The sequence below is a fragment of the Acartia tonsa genome, chromosome 8 (assembly GCF_053477335.1).
Source record: "Acartia tonsa isolate MP-2025a chromosome 8, ASM5347733v1, whole genome shotgun sequence".
NCBI lineage: Eukaryota > Metazoa > Arthropoda > Copepoda > Calanoida > Acartiidae > Acartia > Acartia tonsa.
Window position 1 is genome coordinate 4,048,650 of NC_137267.1, and position 22,941 is coordinate 4,071,590.

Below are 22,941 nucleotides of genomic sequence, written 5' to 3' on the forward strand. Positions count from 1 at the left end.
ATGGTATGAGTCCTTATGAGATGAGTATACCAAAATATGGAAAATCTTTATATTTAACCCTTTAGGAATGGTATGCGTTTAACCCTAAAGAGATGAGTATATAGAATATCAATGTACATTTTTATCCCTTAAGGAATGGTACGAGTTTAACCTTATAGAGATGAATGAATATGCCAAAATATGGATTATCTATGATATATTTAACCCTTTAGGAATAGTATGAGTTCAACTCTTATTAAATGAGTATACTATAATATGGATTAATAATGAATATTTAACCCTTTATGAAAAGTACGAATTTAACCCTTATTAGATGAGTATACCAAATATGGAAAAATACTGAATATTTTAACCCTTTAGGAATGGAATGAGTTTAACCCTTATAAGATGAGTTTACTAAAAAATGGAAATGGTATTAGTATAACCCTAAAGAGATGAGTATACCAAAATATGAAGTAATAATTAATATTTAACCCTTTACGAATGGTATGAGTTTAACCCTTATGAGATGAGTTTACCAAAATATGGAAAAATAATGAATATTTAACCCTTTAAGAATAGTATAAGTTTAACTCTCAATTAATGATTGAGTATACCAAAATAATGAATATTTAACTCTTTAGGAATGGTATGAGTTTAACCCTTATGAGATGAGTATACCAAAATATGGAATATCTATGCCAATTCAGGAACATTTTCAATTATATTAAGAACAAGTAGAGAAATAGGTATGCTGTAAATGTGGAATCAAAAGCGATCAATATCCATACTGAAAAATCATGTATCGTATCACACTATTTATTTAATTTCTTTAAATTTAAAACTGTCTAGATACAATGTGATAAACATATACAATCGATTCTTTCTGTTTAATACCTACGTTTATTTTTTTTACATCAACAAAAATCTTTCATTTCTAAATGTTGTGCTTTTAAAAGGTAAATTATATATTCTAAAATCCAATTGAGACCTACAGAACGGGATTTAAATGATTGAAAATGTTTGAACAGAAATTTGGATGCAAGTTTTTTATGGGTCACTCTGTGTCAGGAATAATATAGTTTAATAAATGGAATACTTTAATTGTGTACTAGCGGCTTCGCCCCTAGCCTCTAGGGGCTTTTTTCCCCAAGAGATATAATTACATCTTTTATTACCTGGAGTTCCCTTAATCCACCACTATTTTAGATATTGAAAAAGAATAAAAAATGGCGGGGGATTTTTGTTATTGGGGGGTTGGGGGTGTCCCACCTCCCAAGAAAATAGCCTAAAACCACCACAGGACCAGTAGGTATATTCCCTTAAGAGTAGAATCCGATCGGTTCAGTGGTTACCGAGATCTTAAGGTACAGACGGACAGACATCATTCTACTTTTTATTATAGAAAGTGTGTGTCCTAAAGAACTTAGCATTAGAAATATTTGATTGTTTAAGGGTGGGAAAATGCGTATTTGAACAAGAAACTATGATTTAAAAAAAAATATTTAAAAAAATTAAAAGACATGACTGTTAAAATCAATCTGTATTTTTCGACGTAGTTTTATGTGTTCTGTTCCAGGGAGTTAGCGGATAATGGACACTAGTCTCCAAAATAATAGGACAATGATTTCTTATTCGTTGTCTTAACAACTTTGGGGACTTTTTGATTAGTTGGTTCATTGCGTTTAGTGTCAAAACGTTTGAACCACCAATTATAAGCTATAGAAGGGTAATTTTGTGTATCATCATTGGGAATATACATCAATTAATCGGCCATTGTCTAATCCCTCCAGATTCCTGGCTCCGTTCTCATACTTAGAATCCAAATGATAAGTTAGGTCTAGATAAACAATCCATTTAAGGACCCAATAGAAACACATTGTAGGAACAATTCTAACACAGTTTTGGAAGAACTTTTTCATTTTGGTACGAAAGTTATTTTTTCCATTTCATTGACATAGACAGTTAAATTTTATGAGGATAAGGCTTTGATTGACAGAAAATGTTTTTTTTTATGATAGACGGATTAATTGGTCACATAGACTGATTAGGTTAATAAATCTATTCTAGATTAGATTTTAGATTAGATTTATTGTGCATACATAGAAAGAAAACAATAATAAATGAATTAAATGAGTATTATATACATTTATATATACAGTCAAATTTTATTGATATGGTTAATTTATAAAACAAAATTTCTTCCCAAATCGCAGTTTCCTAAAAAGTAGGAAGTATGCAGTAATGTGTATTTGCACATTGTTTTCATACAGGCCATATAAGTAAGAAAAAACAAAATTGAAAAAAAAGATAATAAGCAATAGATAAAATCATATTGGAGAGGAAAAAAATGATAATAGGAAGAATTGATTGGGGCATACAAGTCTCAAACCATTATTGCAATAATAGAAATTTAAGAAATTTTCAACAAATATTATAATATTATATTACTCAAATCAGGCCATAAAGAGGTACCACTACACTACTTGTATGGAGTTTGGGGAAGTGCGTTTACCATTCTGCTGAAGGTAATTGTTAAAAGCTTCAATGAAACTTTTTTTGTTCTTAATATTTAAAACATGTCCCAACTCTACAAAATGCCGACAAGTGAATATATAAGAAATATCTTTTTTAAAACTACATATTTGGCGAGAAAAATATGTAAATATGAAATTAACGTTATACAACATTAAAGCAACTTCAATCCAAAATTTTAGCATTCTACTCTTGTTAAAAGTCTTTTATATGACTCCCTTTATAAAGAAGTAATTATTCTTTTAGAGATTATTTCTGGAAAGAGAACAGGTGCAGAAAGAAAAGGACCACGGGACAAATGTCGGGGGATTAAAGAACAGCGCCACTCTTCCAGACCATATCAATATTCTTATAGACCAGGTAAAAGTCGTGTCATTCGTCCAACAATGCAGCACTTGATACAAAATTTTACAATCTTATCTATAATAGAACGATGTCTGTCTGTCTTTTTGTCTGTTTGCACCGAAGGATCTCGCTAACCGCTTAACCAATCGGGTCCCCTTTACAGGGTAGCTTCTCATAGGTCCTGGAAAGGTGTATAACTATTTTCTTGGGGGATGGGACACCCCCAACCCCCCAGAAAATGAAAAATACCCCCCCCCCCCAAAAAAAAAAAAAGATTCTTTTTAAAATACGAAAAATTAGGTTGATTAAACCTCTTGGGGAAAAGCCTCTAGAGGCTAGGGGCGAAGCCGTTAGTTATTTCAAAAAGTGAAACTATCCTATAATTAGGATATGTCAGTACGTCCGTATGTTTGTGTGTCCGTAACTGATAGCTCTTTTCATTAATTTAGGCATGTTAGAATTGTCCTATCAATCTCAAACTTTGATTGATAATTTAGACAGATAGGTACGATTTAGAAAGCATTGCAACTCTTTAATCGTTACAAGAAAGTCCGTACGCCCATTAAAAACATTCTGCTTTTCTGATTGGTGGACAATTTTTTTTAATAATATACTTATAGATCCTATTAATCTGATTTTTTGAATACTGATTTCTAGGACAAAAACGTACAATATCATAAGCAAAGCATATCTATTATCAAGTCTTAAAATTGTAGGGGTTTGGGGTTAGATTAAATAAAGTTTTAATGTGCATGTTTTTTATGAAAACCACTCTTGTTTACATTTTATATTTCTAACATATATATACAGGGAGGAAGGGGACATTGGCCACAGGTTCCCAAAGTTTTATAACCACGTTATCCTACTTTTATTGAATTTTAGATCGTTGGTTTAATTAGATTATAATAATATAAATCTATGAAAGATTACCTAAAAACGGCCTGCAGTGCAAATATGACAGCTGTCCCACTTTAACAAGAACGAACACATTCGCATCTCTCTCTGAAACAATAATGAACTTGACATACACTTATATTTTAGCCCAGAATCAGTTTAACTTTCTGCAATATAAAAAGCCCCTTACAGTCATAAATCTTTTAATTAAATAAACAACAATATAACAAATGATAAATATATTTTATTAAATCACTATAACGCATTTGGTATTTGTCTAACAAGGATGTATGGTTTCATAGCTGCGCCTTCTCACTTATTTGGTATAGCTCTATTTTGGTATAGTTCAATGCTCCACTGGTTTGATATAGGGAAATAACCTGAAACATAACAAATGGTAATTTGTCACATTTATATGAAATTCTTCTTTTTCTTTTGTTTGCTTACTTCAAATCCTTTGCACCCCTTGCCTTGTAGACATTCTTGAGATATTTGTATTGAGATACAATCCTGTCGTTCTCTTTCTCCAAGAATTCAATTCTCTCCTTCTTTGATTCTGACTGATGACGATAAAACTTAACTGCTGCTTTCTCCTTGGATATGATGAGATTCTTTCTTTCCAGTTCCTCTTTGTAAGCCTTAATTCTTTCCATAGCAATTGTTAGCATTCTTTCTGCCAGCTCTAACTTCTTAACACAATCCTCATCTTCATTATAATCTTTTTGTTCTTCTTTTGTTTGGTCATCAACTTTATCCTGTTCCATCTCATCATACAACCCTTCTAGTCATTACCTCAATCTCACCATCTTGGTTGTTAACAAACTCAATTTCCAGATCCTTATCTGCCACCCACTCATCAGGGTCATAGGCCTCGCCAAGCTGGTCAATATCAACAGTTGGAAGTGGGAGATTCTCCATTTCATCCTCAGTTGAACCTTGAACAGCCTCAATGTTGTCAGTATCTGCCTCTTGTTCTAGATTCCATATCGGCAGCTTATCAGATCTCTTGAGAAGAAGTTTGTGGGCAACTAGCATGCCCTCTCTCTCATTATAGCGGCTAAGGTTACCATGAGTCCTATAAACATGCCAGTTTTGCCATCCTGGTGGCAGTTGATCTGACATAATTTAGCGTTTAACACCAATGTCCCTCTCAATAACCCTCTATCCGCCAGTAAATGCCTCATGAAATTGTTCTTGTTGTAACCGGGAGTGATGGTCAAACAAGGTGGCACCATAACTCTGGTTTCAGCGAATCTGGATGGTAGCAGCTTCCTAAATTTGAAAGCATGATCAAATGTCTTGATCACCGTGTCCACAATTTTGGCCACACCTTCGAAACTAGGGTGAGTCCCCAGGTGAACACCTAACTGTGGTTCAATCCACATGCCGAACCTAACCCGCAGTGTTTTATCGCTGCCGTCACCCAAGACCATTGCCATCAAAGATCTATGGACATTTAATCTTGGCATCCCCATGGCCTCATTGGCGTCATGAGCAATTTTGTTGAATTCGCCAACTTTATCCCACACTTGCATGTGCGAAGGCACAAAGTAACTTGTGGCGATGCTCAACTTGTTCCATTTCTGTGCTTTAGTTGCCTCAACAAGCTCATTCACATATTCGCGCATTAGGTCATTGTCACATCCTCCCACGTACTTCTGGAAGAATAAGCAGATGATGTTCTTAGGCCTCTCTTGGTCGAAAATGGCATCCTTGACAATTGAGGTCATCTCCTCTAAGTTTTTGTCAGATAGAGAGATCCACATCCTTTTATCTGTATCCTCCCAAAGTTCATCAAATGGACGAAAATGTGCGTAAACAACATCCACAATGTCGAAGTGCTTGCTTATGGTTACCTTGGATTTTATTTGTTCTGAAAAATGAAAAAAAAAATTGTTTAAAATTTGTTTATGATGAAAAGAAACAAATTTTTGTGTGAAAGGATAGATTGATAATTAGAATTCAGACATAATATTTGTTTGGTATATTTATAAAAAATTTTATAGCTATTAATATATTTGAGCAAAAATAATAACTAAATTTGTTTGGTATGTTTATAGTCTAATGTTACATTACTACGGCAGAGAAAAGAATTATCACTAATTTTTACTATGATATACAGGATAGATTCGAGAAAAAAAAAATTTGTTTGATATGTTTAAAATGCAATATTACGATATTATGGTTTGGGAGAAAAAAAATAATTTCACTAATTTTTACTACTATATACAGAATTTGATGTTACGTATACTTTATATCACTAAAAAAAGCTTTGAAATGCGCTACGTGTATATGTTTTCAAATTTGTTTTGGTTTGGTATGTTACCGGCACGAGTTTGAAGAATCTCTCTATGCCGCAATTTTGCGCTTTCATCGTGTTGCCAACTCATGGTTGTCACATTCTCCCAAAATCCGTTGTCGTGTCATTTAAATCCCAGGCTACATATTTTACATGGATTTTTCAAAATTTTTACTTTAATGGGTGATTTGTTTTAAATGGAATTATATTCAATGAATTATGTTTCTGTTTGTGATTTTCCTGAATTTTGTGATGTTTTTGTTGATTTTTGTAGAGTTTTGTTTCTTCTTGAAGTTTTGATGTTTTGTACTTGAAATACAGTATTTTGATATATTTGAATAATTTTTGATATGTTTAAAAATTTTGGTATTTTTGTAAATTAGCATCAGATTTCCTATTGTCTGATCAGCTGGAGGGTTTCTGGTTTTAATCTTCCAGATTCCAAGACATCTAATAGAGCTAGCTTATTGACTCCTCTCTTGGTAAGAAGGTCAGCCAACATGTTCTCTCCTGTCACCCATTTTATCTCGGTTACTATTCCGTCTTGTATCATTTGTTTGAGTACTGCAATGTCACCTCTCAGAATTCTTTCTCCAACCTCAGATTCTGAATATACGGCAGTTCTTGCCGAAAAATTATCAGTGATTGCTCTAACCTTCATGTCAACTGTGCCTCCATACAGCTCACTAAGCAACATCTTAAGACCAACAGCTGCATCTATACCATTGTATAATGTTTGTGTCTCAGCCCGTAGCGTACTGTTGACTCTTCTTTTGAGTTTGCCACTTTTCCATTCCAATGGAGCTACCTTGCCAGTCTTTAGGTTGACGATGAATACTATATATCCACCACAGCTGTCTGTGTTGTCGTTCAGATTCCTATACGCTGCATCTGTATAGACAATCATCTCACAGTCATTGAAGTTCCCAAGATTAGAGATCATGACAGACACTTCTTCTTTCTTGAGTCTGGCAGCTACATTTTTTGCTTTTATGAGGTCTGCAACTTTGCCACCTTTGAATTTTGTTGACAGATCAATCATATCAAAGCTTAGGTCAGGACGTGTAGCTCTGGCTGTCCAATTGACTACTCCTGTCATTTATCTTAGTAGAGACAACTCCTCTTGATTCATCTCTCTCTCTCTTTGTCTTTCATTTGACGCACGTCAATTGCTGGAATTGTCACATTCCTGACATACTTGTTCTGGTCTAGTCAAATACCTTGGTCAGTTTGCTTGAGAAAGAATCCAGTATACATGAATTCTCTTGATTCCGACTTTCCAACCTTGAAACATCCAAGAAGTTGTGGCATTATTTCTTGGTTAAAAAACTGATTGCCAGCATGAAGGAAATCATCGACATGAAGCGCTACAATGCCAATTAACTTTCCATCCCTGAACAAAAAGAACATACCTGAATCAAACTTGCATGTGTCAAATTTAAGTTCTTTAAGCTTGTCAACAACTCTCAGATACCACTTTCTACTAGCATCCTTCAGACCATAAAGACATTTATTCAGCAACCAAAGCTTGTCTGCTTGATTTGCTTCCTTGGGAGGTTTCACGTAAACATCTCTATCCATTTTTGATCCCTGAAGGAAAGCACTTGATATATCAGTTGTACATATATCCCATCCTTCTGTAGCTGCTATTGCTAGTAAAAGACGCATCGAATGCTTCTGCACAGTTGGACTATCTGTCGGAAATTCACCATCCTCTTGAAATCCTCTGGCTGTCAATCTTGCTCTCTTTTCTGTTCCCTTCTCCGTTAGTACCCATGTTGTTGTAATTCTTTCTTGTCCTTCGTCATTGACTACTTTGTATGTGTCAAATGCAATCAATTTGTTTAACTCCTCCAATTTTGCTTCCATGCATTCTGGTGAGTTTCTTTGTTCTTTTGGAACCATGACTGCTAACACATCTGCAGTTGTTAGAAGTACTAACTCTTCTTCTTCGTTTTCAAACCATACTTTACGGTTGTCCAAGTTCTTGAAGCTGATTTTCTTACCACAATCCAGCTGTATTGTAATCAACACTTCCTCTTCATCCTCTCCTTCTATATGTTCTTGTTCATAGCGGACATCTCATCATGAAACACATCTCCGTTGTCAAGCTGTACATTGTACCAGCCACTGTGTTTACCTCCTACTTTACCTCCATGACCAAGTACAATTCCTTTTTCCCATTTACCATTCTCTAGTATTTCAATCCTATCATTTCTTTTTAACACACTTGCAGCATTCTTAATTGTTCCATCACAGTTGAGTTCAGGAGTTGGTTTTTGATTAACTTTCCTCCTTTTCCTTCCTTTGTTCGTGCTCTCTGTTGTTTGTGGTTCTGCTTCCTCGTTGATTTCATGTCTAGTCAATGGATCTTGAAGTGATTGTTCCTGATTCTGATCATCATTGTCTGGTATTAAAGGGATTTCAGATTCATCTGTCGTTGGAGTTATTGTTTCTCTTGCATCAGGAATTTCTTTCTCTTCTATTGTTAGTCTGTGCCAATCTGTCTCTTCTGGGACTGCTGTCTCTTGACTTCTTGTTGTCGTGCTGGGTTTGTCAGTGTTTGTTGTATCATCCTTATTATCTTGAACTTCATTCTCGTTTTCTTTGGTTCTTATGTCATTTGCTAGACTCTTTGCAATACTAGCTGTACATGCTGTATCTAGTGCTGCTTTGTTAAGTGCCTCTGCAGTGAATTTGCTCATATCTTCCAATTTTTCTGAACAGTATACTGCACAGAAAACATTCCCTTCCTTGTCTTGTTCTGATTCTGAGTCCGAAATTGGCATTAGAACCTTTTCTTCTTCCAGTGTGTCATAATTTACTACATAGGCTGTTTTGTAGTTTTTATTTTGTTGTTTCTTTTGTTGATTTTCGAATGTATCTGGACAATCTTTGATCAGATGTGTCACAGCTCTACAACTAATACATTGCATAGGTTTTCCATCAGGGCCTGGTGGATTTTTAGGTTTTGTTCTGATGAAGGTCTTGTTTCTATTTTCATATCCATTGTTTGCTTTATTTGGCCCGTTTCGGTTTTGATGCCAATTTTTATTGTTTTGGTATACTCTGTTTTACTTTGGCGGCGGTTTCCATCCTCTGCTTATGTAGGCTTCGTGCATGCTAATGTCGTCGTCCTTTCTAGATTGGACTTGAGAAAGGAAAGATTCTTCGCTCGCACTTTTTGATTTTGTATTAGATATTCCTTTCCCGATAATTTCTCGCATTTTTTCTTTGACGGTTTCATATCTTTTACCATCGCCGGCTCTGACATTTGCTACGGACCGCATTATCATGAATTCGTGGTTGTTTAAATCTGATGTTAACATTAAGTCTACAGCCTTACACATATCATATTCTGGCCTGCCTGGTATAAGTTTTAATTGCTTTGCTTTTGTGTATAATTTGTCAAACTCTATGATATAGTCGTTAAGCGATTGGTCGCGTTTCCGATGGAATACTTTAATTGCTGTGTTTGTATCATAGATGTCTTTTTCACTGTCTGTCCAAAATCTTGTTTTTAAAAATTCGATGATTTTGTTTACCCCTTCCTCATCTTCTACTAAGGTGTCAGGGGGACAATTCTTGTAAATATCTTCTCTTAAAGTTGTGCCGTATCTATCGCTTGAAATAGGGATTTCTTGTGCTAAATAAAACCCCTGTTGCTCTTTTGGTATATGACAAGTTTTAGACCATGCTGTAACGCATTTACACCATGTATCAAATTCGGCATAATCTTCTATTTTAGGGACTGGTAACGGTTTCCCAAATCCTACCCATCTTTTTTCTCCGGCTCCCCTTTTTCTGTTTCTGATATTTTAGATTCTGGGCTAATAACTATTTTTGGTATTATACGTCCTTGTGATTTTTGTTTATTATCCATGTACGGTCCCGCCCCCGTCTGTTTTGGTATTAATCAAAAACCCCTCACTGAATTTGATATTTTTACAAGCACCCTCTGGATTGTTACAAATTTTGTTATGTTTCAAATCCCTCACTGAATTTGATATTTTTATATAACCCACCGGTTCCTACTCCATTTGATATGTTTCAACCCCCTGAGACTTCTCTAAACACCTTTAGTTTGTCTTTAGTATCACGCTTGATTGGGTTATAATTCACTTCAAGAGAAAGAGAAAGAAAGATGTTTTTCCGATTAATAGAGGTCCTGTAGTCTTATTTGCTCCTGCTGCTACCATTGAAAGATTACCTAAAAACGGCCTGCAGTGCAAATATGACAGCTGTCCCACTTTAACAAGAACGAACACATTCGCATCTCTCTCTGAAACAATAATGAACTTGACATACACTTATATTTTAGCCCAGAATCAGTTTAACTTTCTGCAATAGAAAAAGTCCCTTACAGTCATAAATCTTTTAATTAAATAAACAACAATATAACAAATGATAAATATATTTTATTAAATCACTATAACGCATTTGGTATTTGTCTAACAAGGATGTATGGTTTCATAGCTGCGCCTTCTCACTTATTTGGTATAGCTCTATTTTGGTATAGTTCAATGCTCCACTGGTTTGATATAGGGAAATAACCTGAAACATAACAAATGGTAATTTTTCACAATCTACATAAGGGATAATTTGTTTATCATTAATAGGGATGTATATAAATCTATCGTTTATTGTATTATCTCTGATTATACATTATACATGACTGAGAATATTTTATTATTAAAAAAACAAATATTGTGTTTTTCACGTGGAACAAAAATACTCTTGTACTGAATATTTTATGGTTTTTTTTGCATCTATAAAATCAATTTATTTATTTTTTGTATTTTTATGAATAATTTTTATAAAATCATGTTCAAAGGAAGAAAGATTTATAAATTTTCTCGTATTTATTCGAATCCGGTGGATAGGAACCGGTTCTCATCCATACGAAAAAACTATGTCTAGCATCGTATTATATCCAGTTTTCTACGAATATAGAAATGTACAATCATAAGATTAAAACTAGTTTTTCTAGCCGTTGCCTTCAGCACCACGGGGCTAAAAAAACTAGTTTTAATTTTATAATTGTACATTCTATATCCGAGGAAAGCCGTTTATAATTCGATACGAGAAATAACTATTACTGTTATGGTAATCTCCCTCCTTCCATTAAAGAAATATAAAACATTTTAAATCTAAAATTTGAATTTTCCCTCAAAATAAGAAAATTTTGTTGTTAACCATAAACCATAAGAATAAAATACTATATCTAGATTACCCGTCTGACCCGATTTTTCGTCAAATCTAAAAAGGAACATTTCTAGCAGAAGATAGAATTGTTTACTTTTGAATTAAGCTTAGGTTGATTCTTAAATAAAAATAGGCTTGCTACTCTCTGGTGAGGCAAAATAATTTTTTGAAAAATCCTCCAAAATCAAATTAAAAATCTACAAAACAAATTAAACAAAATTTTGCCTCACCAGCGAGTATCTAGCCCAATTTTTTTTTAAATCCTCTGTTGGATGCTTTCAAGAAAAAAAGAGATGGGAGAAAAGGGTGTTTTCCCCATCTCTTTTGAAGAGATTTTCTTCCCCCCTTCCCTTTTTCGGAAAAGAAAAATATGACTTAACTGGAATCATGTTCCAACAAAATTAATACAAAAGTGGGAAAGATTGGGTTGCGTCTGAAAACAAACATGCGTTCGTAATAAAATGTGTACACAATTTCAACCAATGAGAACTCTTGAATGTTCCTTAAGGATTTCCTATTGGTGGAATCAGACATTATGCCTCTCTACTACCATAAGTAATTTGTATGGTCATATCTTTATTCTAATATATCTAATTTGTGCTTATATAAACTTCTATTTTCTTTATTGGTAATAAATTTCAGCGATTCTACAATACTATGCTTAATTAAATGTAAATAATAAGCAATAAGTTTGAATAAATAAGTATATGTCAGGTGCTTGATCCTTAATTCAATTTTTTGTAATCCTATCAAGATTTTTGTATTTCTGTTGGTCTATCTGTACTGAACCAAAATGGTAGCTATTCATAGGTTCCAGGGTTTAGAATTATTTCGGGGAAGGGTACCACCTCCCTCTAAAGAAAAATCGCCCATAGAAAAAAATTACTTCTCCCCCCAGAATTTTTTTTAAAAATCTAAAATAAGTAATTGGGTTATCGAAAAAGTAAGATAATTGTTATTTTTGGCAACCCTTATATAGAATTTCTAGAAATAACATCCCCTAAAAACTAAAACCTTGTTCCAACCAGGTGTTTATAATTGCAGTTTTTATTCTCAATGGAATACATCCAATTTTGCTGGCAATTACATTCAAAATATGAAAAGAACATGACATAATATAAATAGCTTTTTCATTTCAGTAATGGATTTATTATTACTTGGATCGCACACCAGATTTTCATGTTCTATAATAATAGTGTAGCGGGCTAAAATAACAATACCCCATCCTCCCTTTACCCCTTCCATTAAAATCCTGATGGATAAACGGCCTGACTAATAAATACGTGGGAAAATTGCAACCTAAATTGACGACAATTTTTCCCCTGTCATAATATCAAGGTATATTCTACATCCATTATAACTGTTTACAAACAAATTTTCAAGAAAAAATATAAATTTTGGGATGTTATAGCTTCAATCTGTATAAGAATAGGGATATATAGCCGAATATTTAGTCTAATTTAGCTTTACTTTTTAGGGTGGATTTAGGCTATTTTTTCAGACAAATCTTTTATCTAAGCTTCTGATAATCAATCAAAAATTTAGTTTTAAGATATATATATATAGCAGTTGATTATTAATCAAGGAAATCTTTTTAACCCTTACAGATCGGGCCCCTATTCCCACCTTAATAGATCGGGGGGGGGGGGGGGGGGTCATATTGACCCCCCCCCCTCTATCTCGGCTTCTGATACAGATAAAGACGTAAAATTTTTTTCTGGTGGTTCATGTGTATTTTTAGAGAAAATTACTTTTTCTAGTCATAGCAGTCAGGCCGCTTCTTAGCCGCTTTTTAGCGGCCAGCCGCTAAATTTTAAAACAGCTGTAGAGCGGCCAATTTTGCAGCTAGGATGACCAAATTTTAGGACGAACTTTTATTTTTCATAACAAAAAAAATACTTTTTCTGATCATCGCCAAAAAACGGCAAATAACGGAAACCGCCATTTTCGGCGGTAAAACGGCGGTTGGCGGCGCCAATTAATATTTTATCTGTTTATTATTGCTCAAGGATTTACCAAAAAAATGTATAGGTCTCTAGCTGAAATAGAAGCCACGATATTCATGATATATGTCTGTAGTAAAAGCCGGACAAAAATCGGTCATAAAGTCGGTCAGGGTGCGGTCAAACAGTCATAAAACCACTTTTCTCATAAGGTCATTGATATCTCAGTATTCACCAAAAAAATTTTAGGTTTCTACCTTATATACAAAGTCATAATGTAGAAATTAAGATTTATTTAGATTTTTTTTTAAATTTTGGTGCTACCCAACCGACTTTGACCGGACACCACGACCGACACAGACCAGATATCCTAATAAAATCAACTCTTGCCGACGTATAATTACTAAACTTAAAAAGTCATGAAGTCATAACTCTCTATCTTACCTACAAAAAAAATTACATTGAAAAAATAGAGGGGGGGGGGGTCAATCTGTAAGGGTTAAATTCCTTATATAAAAGTAACAGGATCTATGTCTGTGTCTGTGTTTCTGTCTGTATCAAAGAATCATTCGAGCTGCTAAACCGATATAGTTATCATTTACATTGTAGCTTCTCTTAGCTCATGTGAAGGTTTATAACCATTTTACGTGTACAGCTACCTTCCCAATTCAAATCGCCCGTAGTAAAAAAGGACTACCCCTTCCACCCCAAGAGGAAAAAAATCCTAGGAAAGAAAATTAAAATTAAGGTGGATCGAATTCCCCTCCTATCTCAAGTTCCCCTAGATGCCTCTAGAGGCTTATCCGCTAGTTATAAAGCAAAACATCTAAGTAATTATTTATATCAAAGGAATCTGATTTACACCAGAAAGACTGTTAGACTGATAAAGTAAAATTTTGAATAGGTGTTTGTTTATGTATTACTAGCGGCTACGCCCCTTGTGGCACTTTACAAGTTTGTTTCCTTATTTCAATGTTTCGTTCAAGCCTCTACGTAAATTTCAAAAATTTTCGATTACTTTGTGACTTCTCTTGGGAGGGTGGTGGTACCTTCCTCCAAAATAGTTATAAACCTTCCCATAACCTATAAGAAGCTACCCTGTTAAGGATAACCCGATCGGTTCAGCGGTTATCGAGATCCTTCGGTACAAACATACAAACACACAAACAAATACACAGACAAACAAATAGACATCCTGTTACTTTATTATAAGGATTGTAATTTTTTTTTAATAAACAGCAAAAAATCAAATTTTCCCCTTGACACAAATAGTTACTTCATCGAAATTATTCTGAATTAAATAAAAATGTATACTTTCCTGTCTTAAAATATCCTTTTTTGCTTGCAGGAAAAGTTGCTGGTACCAGATGGCGCTGAAACTTTTCAGGATCTAATTATTCTTCAACATAATAATATTAAAGGTAAGCTAATTTTTGGAGCTTTCCTAAAAAGTGAGTGTCGAGCAAAAACCTGCACTCCATTATTTTAAAATAAATTGAAAGAATATCCGGGTATAGTCCCTTTTATGGTAACTCCTCTTAAGGGGGAAATTCGGCGTATTTTCAAAATGGCTTTTGATAGGTTATTTTGGTTAGGTTTGGTTATATTGGGTTAGGTAATTACTCCGTAGGGTTAGAGCCCCCTGAAGTGGCTAGAAAAAGGAAAAAAGCTACTGCGAAAATACAAAGAAACGCCCCTTATGAGGCGTTTCTACGAAAGGCACTATACCCGAATATCAATGTTTTTCGGTATCCAAGCTTAGGCGAGTATAGCTCCCCTTCACTCTTTGTTTTTTAGAATTAATTATAAGATAAGGGGGGGGGGAGGAGTTTAAGTAGTTTGTTTTTACTTTAGGGCATGGTTAGGTTAACTTGGATAATCGGAAGCCACGCAGGGTTAAGGCAACGCCGGTATAGGACCGGCAGTGTTAACCCTCCCTGTATGGGTTAAAAACAGAGAAAATAAATACTCAGCCCCTCCGTTTTTTTAAATTTCATTTAAAAATGAGGAGTGGGGTCTCGGTGTTTGATAGTCACTTAGAGTAAAAGCACCTCTTGTTTTAGATGAGAAGACCTTGAAACAAAACGGGCACCCCTACCCTACCCACCATCATCCAGAACAAACAGACGATGATCTTCTCAACGAATACTGCGGAGAGGAAAGAATAATTAAGATTGAAAGTTGTAGAACAAATACATCGTTTCCATCTACCAATTATATTGCTTTACCTCCATTTCAATCTTTTATTAGCGGAAAAAATAATTTTAGAAAAGCTTCGCTTTTAAAAAGAGATCTTAGAAGGAGAGACAATGGGCCTTGTATTACACTAGTCCCCAAAGTTGTATAATAACGTTCTCTTATTCGTTGGAGACTTATATTGAATTTTTGTTGGGTGGTTCATTAAGTTAAGTGTCAAAAAGTTACCAAAATTTTCAAAATTAAAAAAAATGAAAGTTGATAACGGCAATAATGTTTTCTTATTCGTTGTTTTAACAACTTTGGGGACTTTTTGATTAGTTGGATCATTACGTTTAGTGTCAAAACGTTTGAACCCCTACTTGTGATCTACAGAAGGGGTAATTGTGTGCATCTTCTTTGGAGGTGTACATCAATTTATCCGCCATTGTCTTATCCAAGGGATAGATACTCGGTATAGCATTTTCTCATACGTTTATGGATGTTGTCATCCTTGTTTTTTTTCCTAAATATTAGTAATTATTCTATGTGTGTGTGGGTAAGGTTGGAGATTGTGATGGGAAGGGTGAAACTGGAATGAACGGATTTAATCTCTATACCTGCCAACCTACCAACATTACAGATTTTCAGGTAAGCTTCACTTTCAGAAGCTCTTAATAGTGCCTATAAAAAAAGTGACGTCATACAATTCAAATGACCAATGATAGTCCGATACACAGACTACATTACCAATGGCAGGCTAGTATACATTTTAATTGACCAATGGTAGGCCAGTATAAACGTCATTTTTTTTATAGCCTATATAAAAAGCTTAATAAGATTAAATTATCTAAGCTCTAAAATGCGCTGTTAAGTTAAGAGATATTAAAAACCACCTGTTATAAATTTGATGTATATTTTTTCCAGAGAATATGGACATGTAACATTTTTTTATTTTTTTACTTCTTGTTTCCCAAAACCTAAAAACTCATTATTTCTGGACACTCTGTATACTATATATTGTAACTCTACATGGTGTCTCAAAAATCAGCCATATGACGTCATAAAAATTAGGGAGATGAGAGGAGAAGTTGGAAAGAAAACCTCTAAAAAAGAGGGGGTTAATCCCTTATTTTTATGACGTCACATGGCTGATTTTTTGAGACACTTTGTGAAGTTACCTATAGAATTCATGAGATTTACTAATCCAATTACTAATACATCCCATAAAAGAAACAGGATGTTCGTCTGTCTGTCTGTAGCTTAAGATATCGTTAACCGATGGAATACTCCTTTACTGTAAAGCTTCTTATAGGTCCAGAGAATGCTTTGATGATTAATGATTGGGTGGACCCAGTCCATAAAAATTGCCTTCGGCATCTCTGGGCTAAATAAACTGATTTTAATCTTATAATTGTACATTTAATATCCGCAGAAAGCTGTTTATAATATGATGCGAGAAATAACTATTCTCATTTACTTGAAACTTTATTTAACTTTGAAACAAGTTTTAACAATTCTCAATTCGTCTAGTAACAAGTAAACTTGTCAACTTTAAGCATTTCTTTATTGACGTCAAGTAACAACTTTTTTAGCAGCGCATCTACTCTATAAATCTAGGTAATACGGGAAAATTATCTATGGTGTTTGTCAGGGCATTTGATATAAAACCGCTAGTGCGCATAAAAAAATTCTGAAAAGATGGATTGTCTGTTTAGGAACAGTTTCAGACATCCAGCTATATTTGAAGTCGCTGCTGTCTAGCTCTGATTTTTTATTATTTAAATAAAACCTGAAATAAAAAAGCAGAAAAAAATACATTATCATACACTATCGGCTATGCTTGTGTCTAAAAACCATACAAGTACTTATCCTACTTGAAGGATCTCACTAATCACTGAACCGATATGGTTCTTCTTTAGAGTGTAGTTTCCCATAGGTCCTGTGAAGGTTTATAACTATTTTGAGGGAGGATACCACCACCTTCCCAAGAGAAATTACCCCCAGAAAAATATCTTCTTTTTACTTTTGCTTTTCTTTTGAAACTAAAACTTTAATTGGGGGGTTTGATTCCGCCACCCTCCCACCACAAGTTCCCCTAGAGGCCTCAATGGGCGTAGCCGCTAGTAAATTACTAAGAAATAGCTTGTTGCTACGCTTCTTATGTTTAACCTTGTTTCATTAAAATGAATGATTCTTTCATATATTTGTTTGCAAAAATGTATTTTATTTGTTAATATTGGAAAAATACTTACAAAAAATTTAAAAGGGTAAAATCTTAACTATATAACAAGGATGACAACAAGCGAATTAGATTTTAAGAATAACGAACATTAGGTATTAACATTATTTACACTTATTTAGAGACCTGAATAGAAATACTTCATAGAGTAGTAAAAATTTTTTGTCTGAAGCTGTGAAGCTTCTTAAATGTCTTGGGATGGTTTTAGGCTATTTTCTGCCGACCTCCCTGGTTACTGGGGGAGAAGCAACGAGTATAAAACATAGGATGCTTAACATGGTAACACTTACATTTTAAGACTTAATTATAGGGATGCAATCATCCAAGGAATTGATATGTCAACTGAAATCAACTGAATTTATTTAAAAAAGAAAAAAAAATCATTGCTTTTAAAATAGACATACTTACAATATGTTTCTATGCCTATATTAGTGATTTAAGGTATTCGTTGCAGACGTATGGACCGACCCTAACTGTAAAAATCCTCGCTTTGACCAAAAAATCTAAATAATACTAACTTAAAAACATACATTTTTCTGTATTTTATATTTTGTGTACTATAACTGTGTAGGATTATAGGAGCAAAGCTTTTCTATCTCAGATTTTAATTTTATATTCAGGTTTTATTAAAGACAATTATGCATAATAGTTATTTTTCGCATCGTATTATGTACAGCTTTCCGCGTATTGCAAAATGAAATCATAAGATTAGAACCAATGGTCCGAAGGCCTGTTCTAACAAAACTGGAATTAATTTTATAATTTTATATTTTAGTTTTTGTGGGAAAATGCCTGTAATACGATCCTATACATGATTCTTCAGTATGGTTGAGAACCGGTTCTAATCCAGCGGATTTTAATCGGTGTCGAAGCCATACTTCATACATATTTTACTAATTTATGAATATTTTTTAGAAAGAAATAATTCGAACTGCTGTTCTGAAAAGAAGATTTAGTAACCCTGCTCCAGGTAAAATTATTGATTTTTAGTTCTATTTTTTGTTGCTAGATGGTGTTTAAACCACATTATTAGTCAGCTCTGTAATTTTTGATGCTATTGTTGAATTGGTTTTAAACTAGAGGTTATAGAGAAGTGGTATTAATGCATGATAATTTATCATCCATTGTCTCATTCTTCAATACCCCTGCCCAAAAAACTAAGAATATTTTTGGTAGCCAGCGGGCAAACGGCTGGACGTACATATGCAATTATATGCAGAATTAGTAATAGCTATGACTCTATAACCTAGATTTATCTGGCAAGGATGTAAATATACCTCTTTGATTTAGTTTGATTTTACACTACTAGGTGGTGCTCAACCACATATAATAATAATATTTATTCCCCTAAAGACATTTAAATTTAGTATCTGATTTTATTACTAGGTGGTGTTAGTGTAACTCCATCACTCACAGATATGCTGGTATCAGAGGAATCTTATGTCAATGAAATAAAGTTGTGTGTTCTAGAAGATTTTGCTGAAACTTTGAGGTAGTTTTTTATTTAAATGAAAATTTTTTTAGCTGCGTGCTTCCATCGCATAATTTAATCTTGTTTGGCAACTAGTAGCTTGTTATATGATTGATAATTTAATTACTATTATTTCAATATGATTATATACCTTTTTTTCTGATATTCTTATATTAATGGCCTGTATGAAAACAATGTGTGAATACAAATTGCTGCACACTTTCTTCCTATTTTATTAAATCTAGAAAACCAAACTTTCTTTCTTGTACATATTTGTCCTTGTTTGTCTAAAATTTTCAAGAACAATGGCTGTAAACATGCTTGTTTTTGTATTTTTACAGAAAAATATACATAAAATAGTTTGCTTATTAATTTTTAATAAAGATTCTGTTTGTACATAGATTTCTTTATAACATATTTATTTTTAATTTTGTACACATTTGTACTGCTAATTTGACACATGAATTACACTTCCCTTATTTCAAAAGTTAAGAAAAAAAACTCTGTTTCAAATTAGATATCTTATGTTTTGCTAGCTGCTGCACCCCATGCACCAAATCTTATTTTAAAAATTGTTTCTAGATATTAAGGGGAATTATTATTCCATATCCTAATCTAATAAAACTAAGCACAAGAATCCTTATTATCAAAAAAGAGCATATTGCAGTCCACTTTCAATTGTAGTAAAATTGCCTCATTAAGGTCAATATATATTATTTGTATGTTAGATTTTCATTGAATGGAATTATTTCCTATGTAAAAATTAATTATGTTTATTGACCACCATAAATTCTAATGATTATGAATATTGGTTGAATTTATTGGAAACTTTGAATAAAATTCATTAATTTCCATACAATTTTTATAGATGACGCAAATATTGTTACAACATGTTAATTAATCCTTCCCTCATTTAGAACTTAATTGTGACAAAATTTTGAAAATACTTATTTTGCAAGTTATTGGAATATATGCTAACAAATATATTTTGAAGAAAATAACTAAATGCACTGCATATTACTTAATCAGCCAATTAGAGATAAAGAATATGTACATTATCAGCCAATCAGAGATAGAGTTTATGTACATTATCAGCCAATAAGAAATGGAGTATACTTATTCAGCCAATAAGAGATGGAGTTTATGTTCATTATCAGCCAATAAGAGATGGAGTTTATGTACATTATCAGCCAATGAGAAATGGAGTATACTTATTCAGCCAATAAGAGATGGAGTTTATGTTAATTATCAGCCAATAAGAGATGGAGCATATGTACATTATCAGCCAATAAGAAATGGAGTATACTTATTCAGCCAATAAGGGATGGAGTATATGTACATAATCAGCCAATAAGAGATGGAGCATATGTTCATTATCATCCTATCAGAGATAGAATTTATGAATATAATCAGCCAAAAAGAGATATAGAATAAGTGACCAGGAACCAGTGTATCTCTAATTAATGTTTTATATTATTGAAAATCAATTGATAGGTTTATTGAGTTAATAATTTATCATGGCCTCAGTAAACTTCTAACCTTGATATGAAGATGATGTATAAGTCTACAATATAACCTATCCAAGTTTTTACAATGAGTCATAAACAAATGACAAGGACATTGTTCCAGTTTTTGGCATTTGGAATATTTGTCTACCAAATGAAGCATTCTATAGAAAAGTACTTTGAGGGCCCAACTATGCCACACACATCTCAAACTTTGGTTGATGAAGTGACAATGCCAGTTCTGTATGCCTGTCAAGATCGTCAGTTTAATCATGTTAAAGGAAACTACTATGGATATAATCTGATTACTTTTCTCTTTGGAATCATAACAGATTCTGATGATATATCTTGGAAAGGGAAATTTGGCAACAGGACATCTACAGAACTACTACAAGAATTGTATGCCCCAGATTACAGCAATTATACAGTGATTACAAGAACAATGGAAAACAATGGAACTATGGGCTCAACTCATCATGATTACAAGGTAGATTTTATTCTACCTTTTGGTTACTGCATGAAAGTTAACCATATGGAAAGTGGAATTTCAGTTGAAGGAACTAAGAGAACAAATTTGCTACTTGTTGATCCCTTCTTTGATAATAACATACGCGTAACAGAAATGGATAATGCAAAGCACGCATTTGGACCTACAGGCAATGACACTTTTGATGTTTTTCAGTACTTGATGAAATTAAGCATTCATGATAAAAGTATTCATGATGGTAAAACTTGCACAGACTACACTAAACAAGACACAAGCTATGGAAAGTGTATTCATGATGTTCTTGAAGATAACCTAATGAATAGTTATGGCTGTTTGCCTCCATGGTTCCCAAATGAACATGGTAAGATTTGCGAACAAGACAAGGACCTAGAAATCAAGGACTTGAAAGCTGTGAATATTATGAAGTCAGAAATATTAGATCTGATAAAGGGTTTAGAGTTGGATATGTTCAAAATCTGTTTACCCCCATGTCTCACAATGCATGTACACCTAAAAGAACTGTTGCATACTACAAACAGGAAACTTGATGGACTGATTGAATACAATGTTGCTGATGATGTTACTGTGTTCACTGATGTGTATGCTTATGACATCTTCAGCCTTGTTGTTGATTTGGGAAGTGCTATTGGTTTGTGGCTGGGTCTATGTGCTCTCAGCATTCTTGATTCTCTAATGTCAATAATCTCTAAATTTTCAAAGTATTTTTGGAAGTAAAGGATTGTGAACACTAAGTTGACAGCCTTATCTAATTTTATCTTGAAATCCTTTCTTAATTAAAATTTTTCTATATCATATCTTTATCTTGTTGTTTTTTCTTCAAATAAATGTTCTCATACAAAATTGTATTTAGACAATTTAGACTATTCAGTTATTCTGTAAGTTAGAGTTAAGCTTGCATCTGTAGCATGACATGTAGCACCTCCATTTGTAGTTGAAAAAAGTTATGTGTTCAAATTGCAACATAAGTAATAATGTCTAAGTTTAACCTACCGCTGTTATATCAAATGCATGACATTAAGAGTTGGGGAATGTTTAGGTCCAAAACAGTTCCAACTCATTGGTTAACAACTTGTCTTAACGCATAAAGAAAAAACTTTATATGATGCGAGCAAGGTAAGAGATGTGCATATAAAAAAGCCTAAAACCATCCCAAGACTTATATATAAAGATAAAAACGCATAAAACCTTCCTGGGATCTATGGAATGCTTTCCCTAAAATAAAGAACCTAATTGGTTCAGTAGTTATCAATATCCTAAGCTACAAATAAAAATAAACTTACAACTTTTATTATATATTTTGAAGAAAAAAATATATTCCACCAAATAATATATTATGTACTATATATACAATTCTTGATATAATTATAGAATAAACTTTTTATCCCAAAACCAAAATATAGTACACTACAATTCACAGTGAATTATAAATGTTAGTAGAAATATCAAAAAATAATTCAACATGTAACAACTTTGCTTTTATGATTAAAAAAAGACAAAAATAAAAGTTACACTCAAAGAGCCTACCGAGCACAGAAACCCTCCTCAATTGTGGATAGATTTTCATGTGTTTTTTATTTAAGTTAGGTTAGTTTGTATGGGGTACTGGATAGCCCCGCAGGGTAATTGTATTGCAGTTATAAGCCCGACAGGGTTAGAGACCCCGACAGTGGTTAAACATACTGAAAAAAATAGTCCTTGTTTAAAAATTTTTTTTAAGATAAGGGGTGGGGAGCTTTCCTTTTCCGCTGAGCATTTTGAGGAATGGCACAAAATCGCCATGATTTTTTTCTACTTCTGATTCAATTCCACTGTGATTTTTATAGATAAATATTTAATGAAG

At 33.4% G+C, this 22,941-nt stretch overlaps 1 protein-coding gene across 1 annotated transcript in view; it reads left to right on the forward strand.

Moving 5' to 3' along the window:
- LOC145325834 (uncharacterized) overlaps nt 1-22,941 on the forward strand; it is a 97,888-nt gene that overhangs the window by 54,636 nt on the left and 20,311 nt on the right. Inside the window, exons 19-27 of the mRNA XM_080168800.1 lie at nt 624-686; nt 1,008-1,046; nt 2,436-2,507; nt 2,761-2,874; nt 14,549-14,621; nt 15,264-15,356; nt 15,938-16,026; nt 18,533-18,587; nt 19,004-19,109. Coding sequence (XP_080024926.1) covers nt 624-686; nt 1,008-1,046; nt 2,436-2,507; nt 2,761-2,874; nt 14,549-14,621; nt 15,264-15,356; nt 15,938-16,026; nt 18,533-18,587; nt 19,004-19,109 — 704 coding nt within the window. The remainder of the gene's footprint in view (nt 1-623; nt 687-1,007; nt 1,047-2,435; nt 2,508-2,760; nt 2,875-14,548; nt 14,622-15,263; nt 15,357-15,937; nt 16,027-18,532; nt 18,588-19,003; nt 19,110-22,941) is intronic.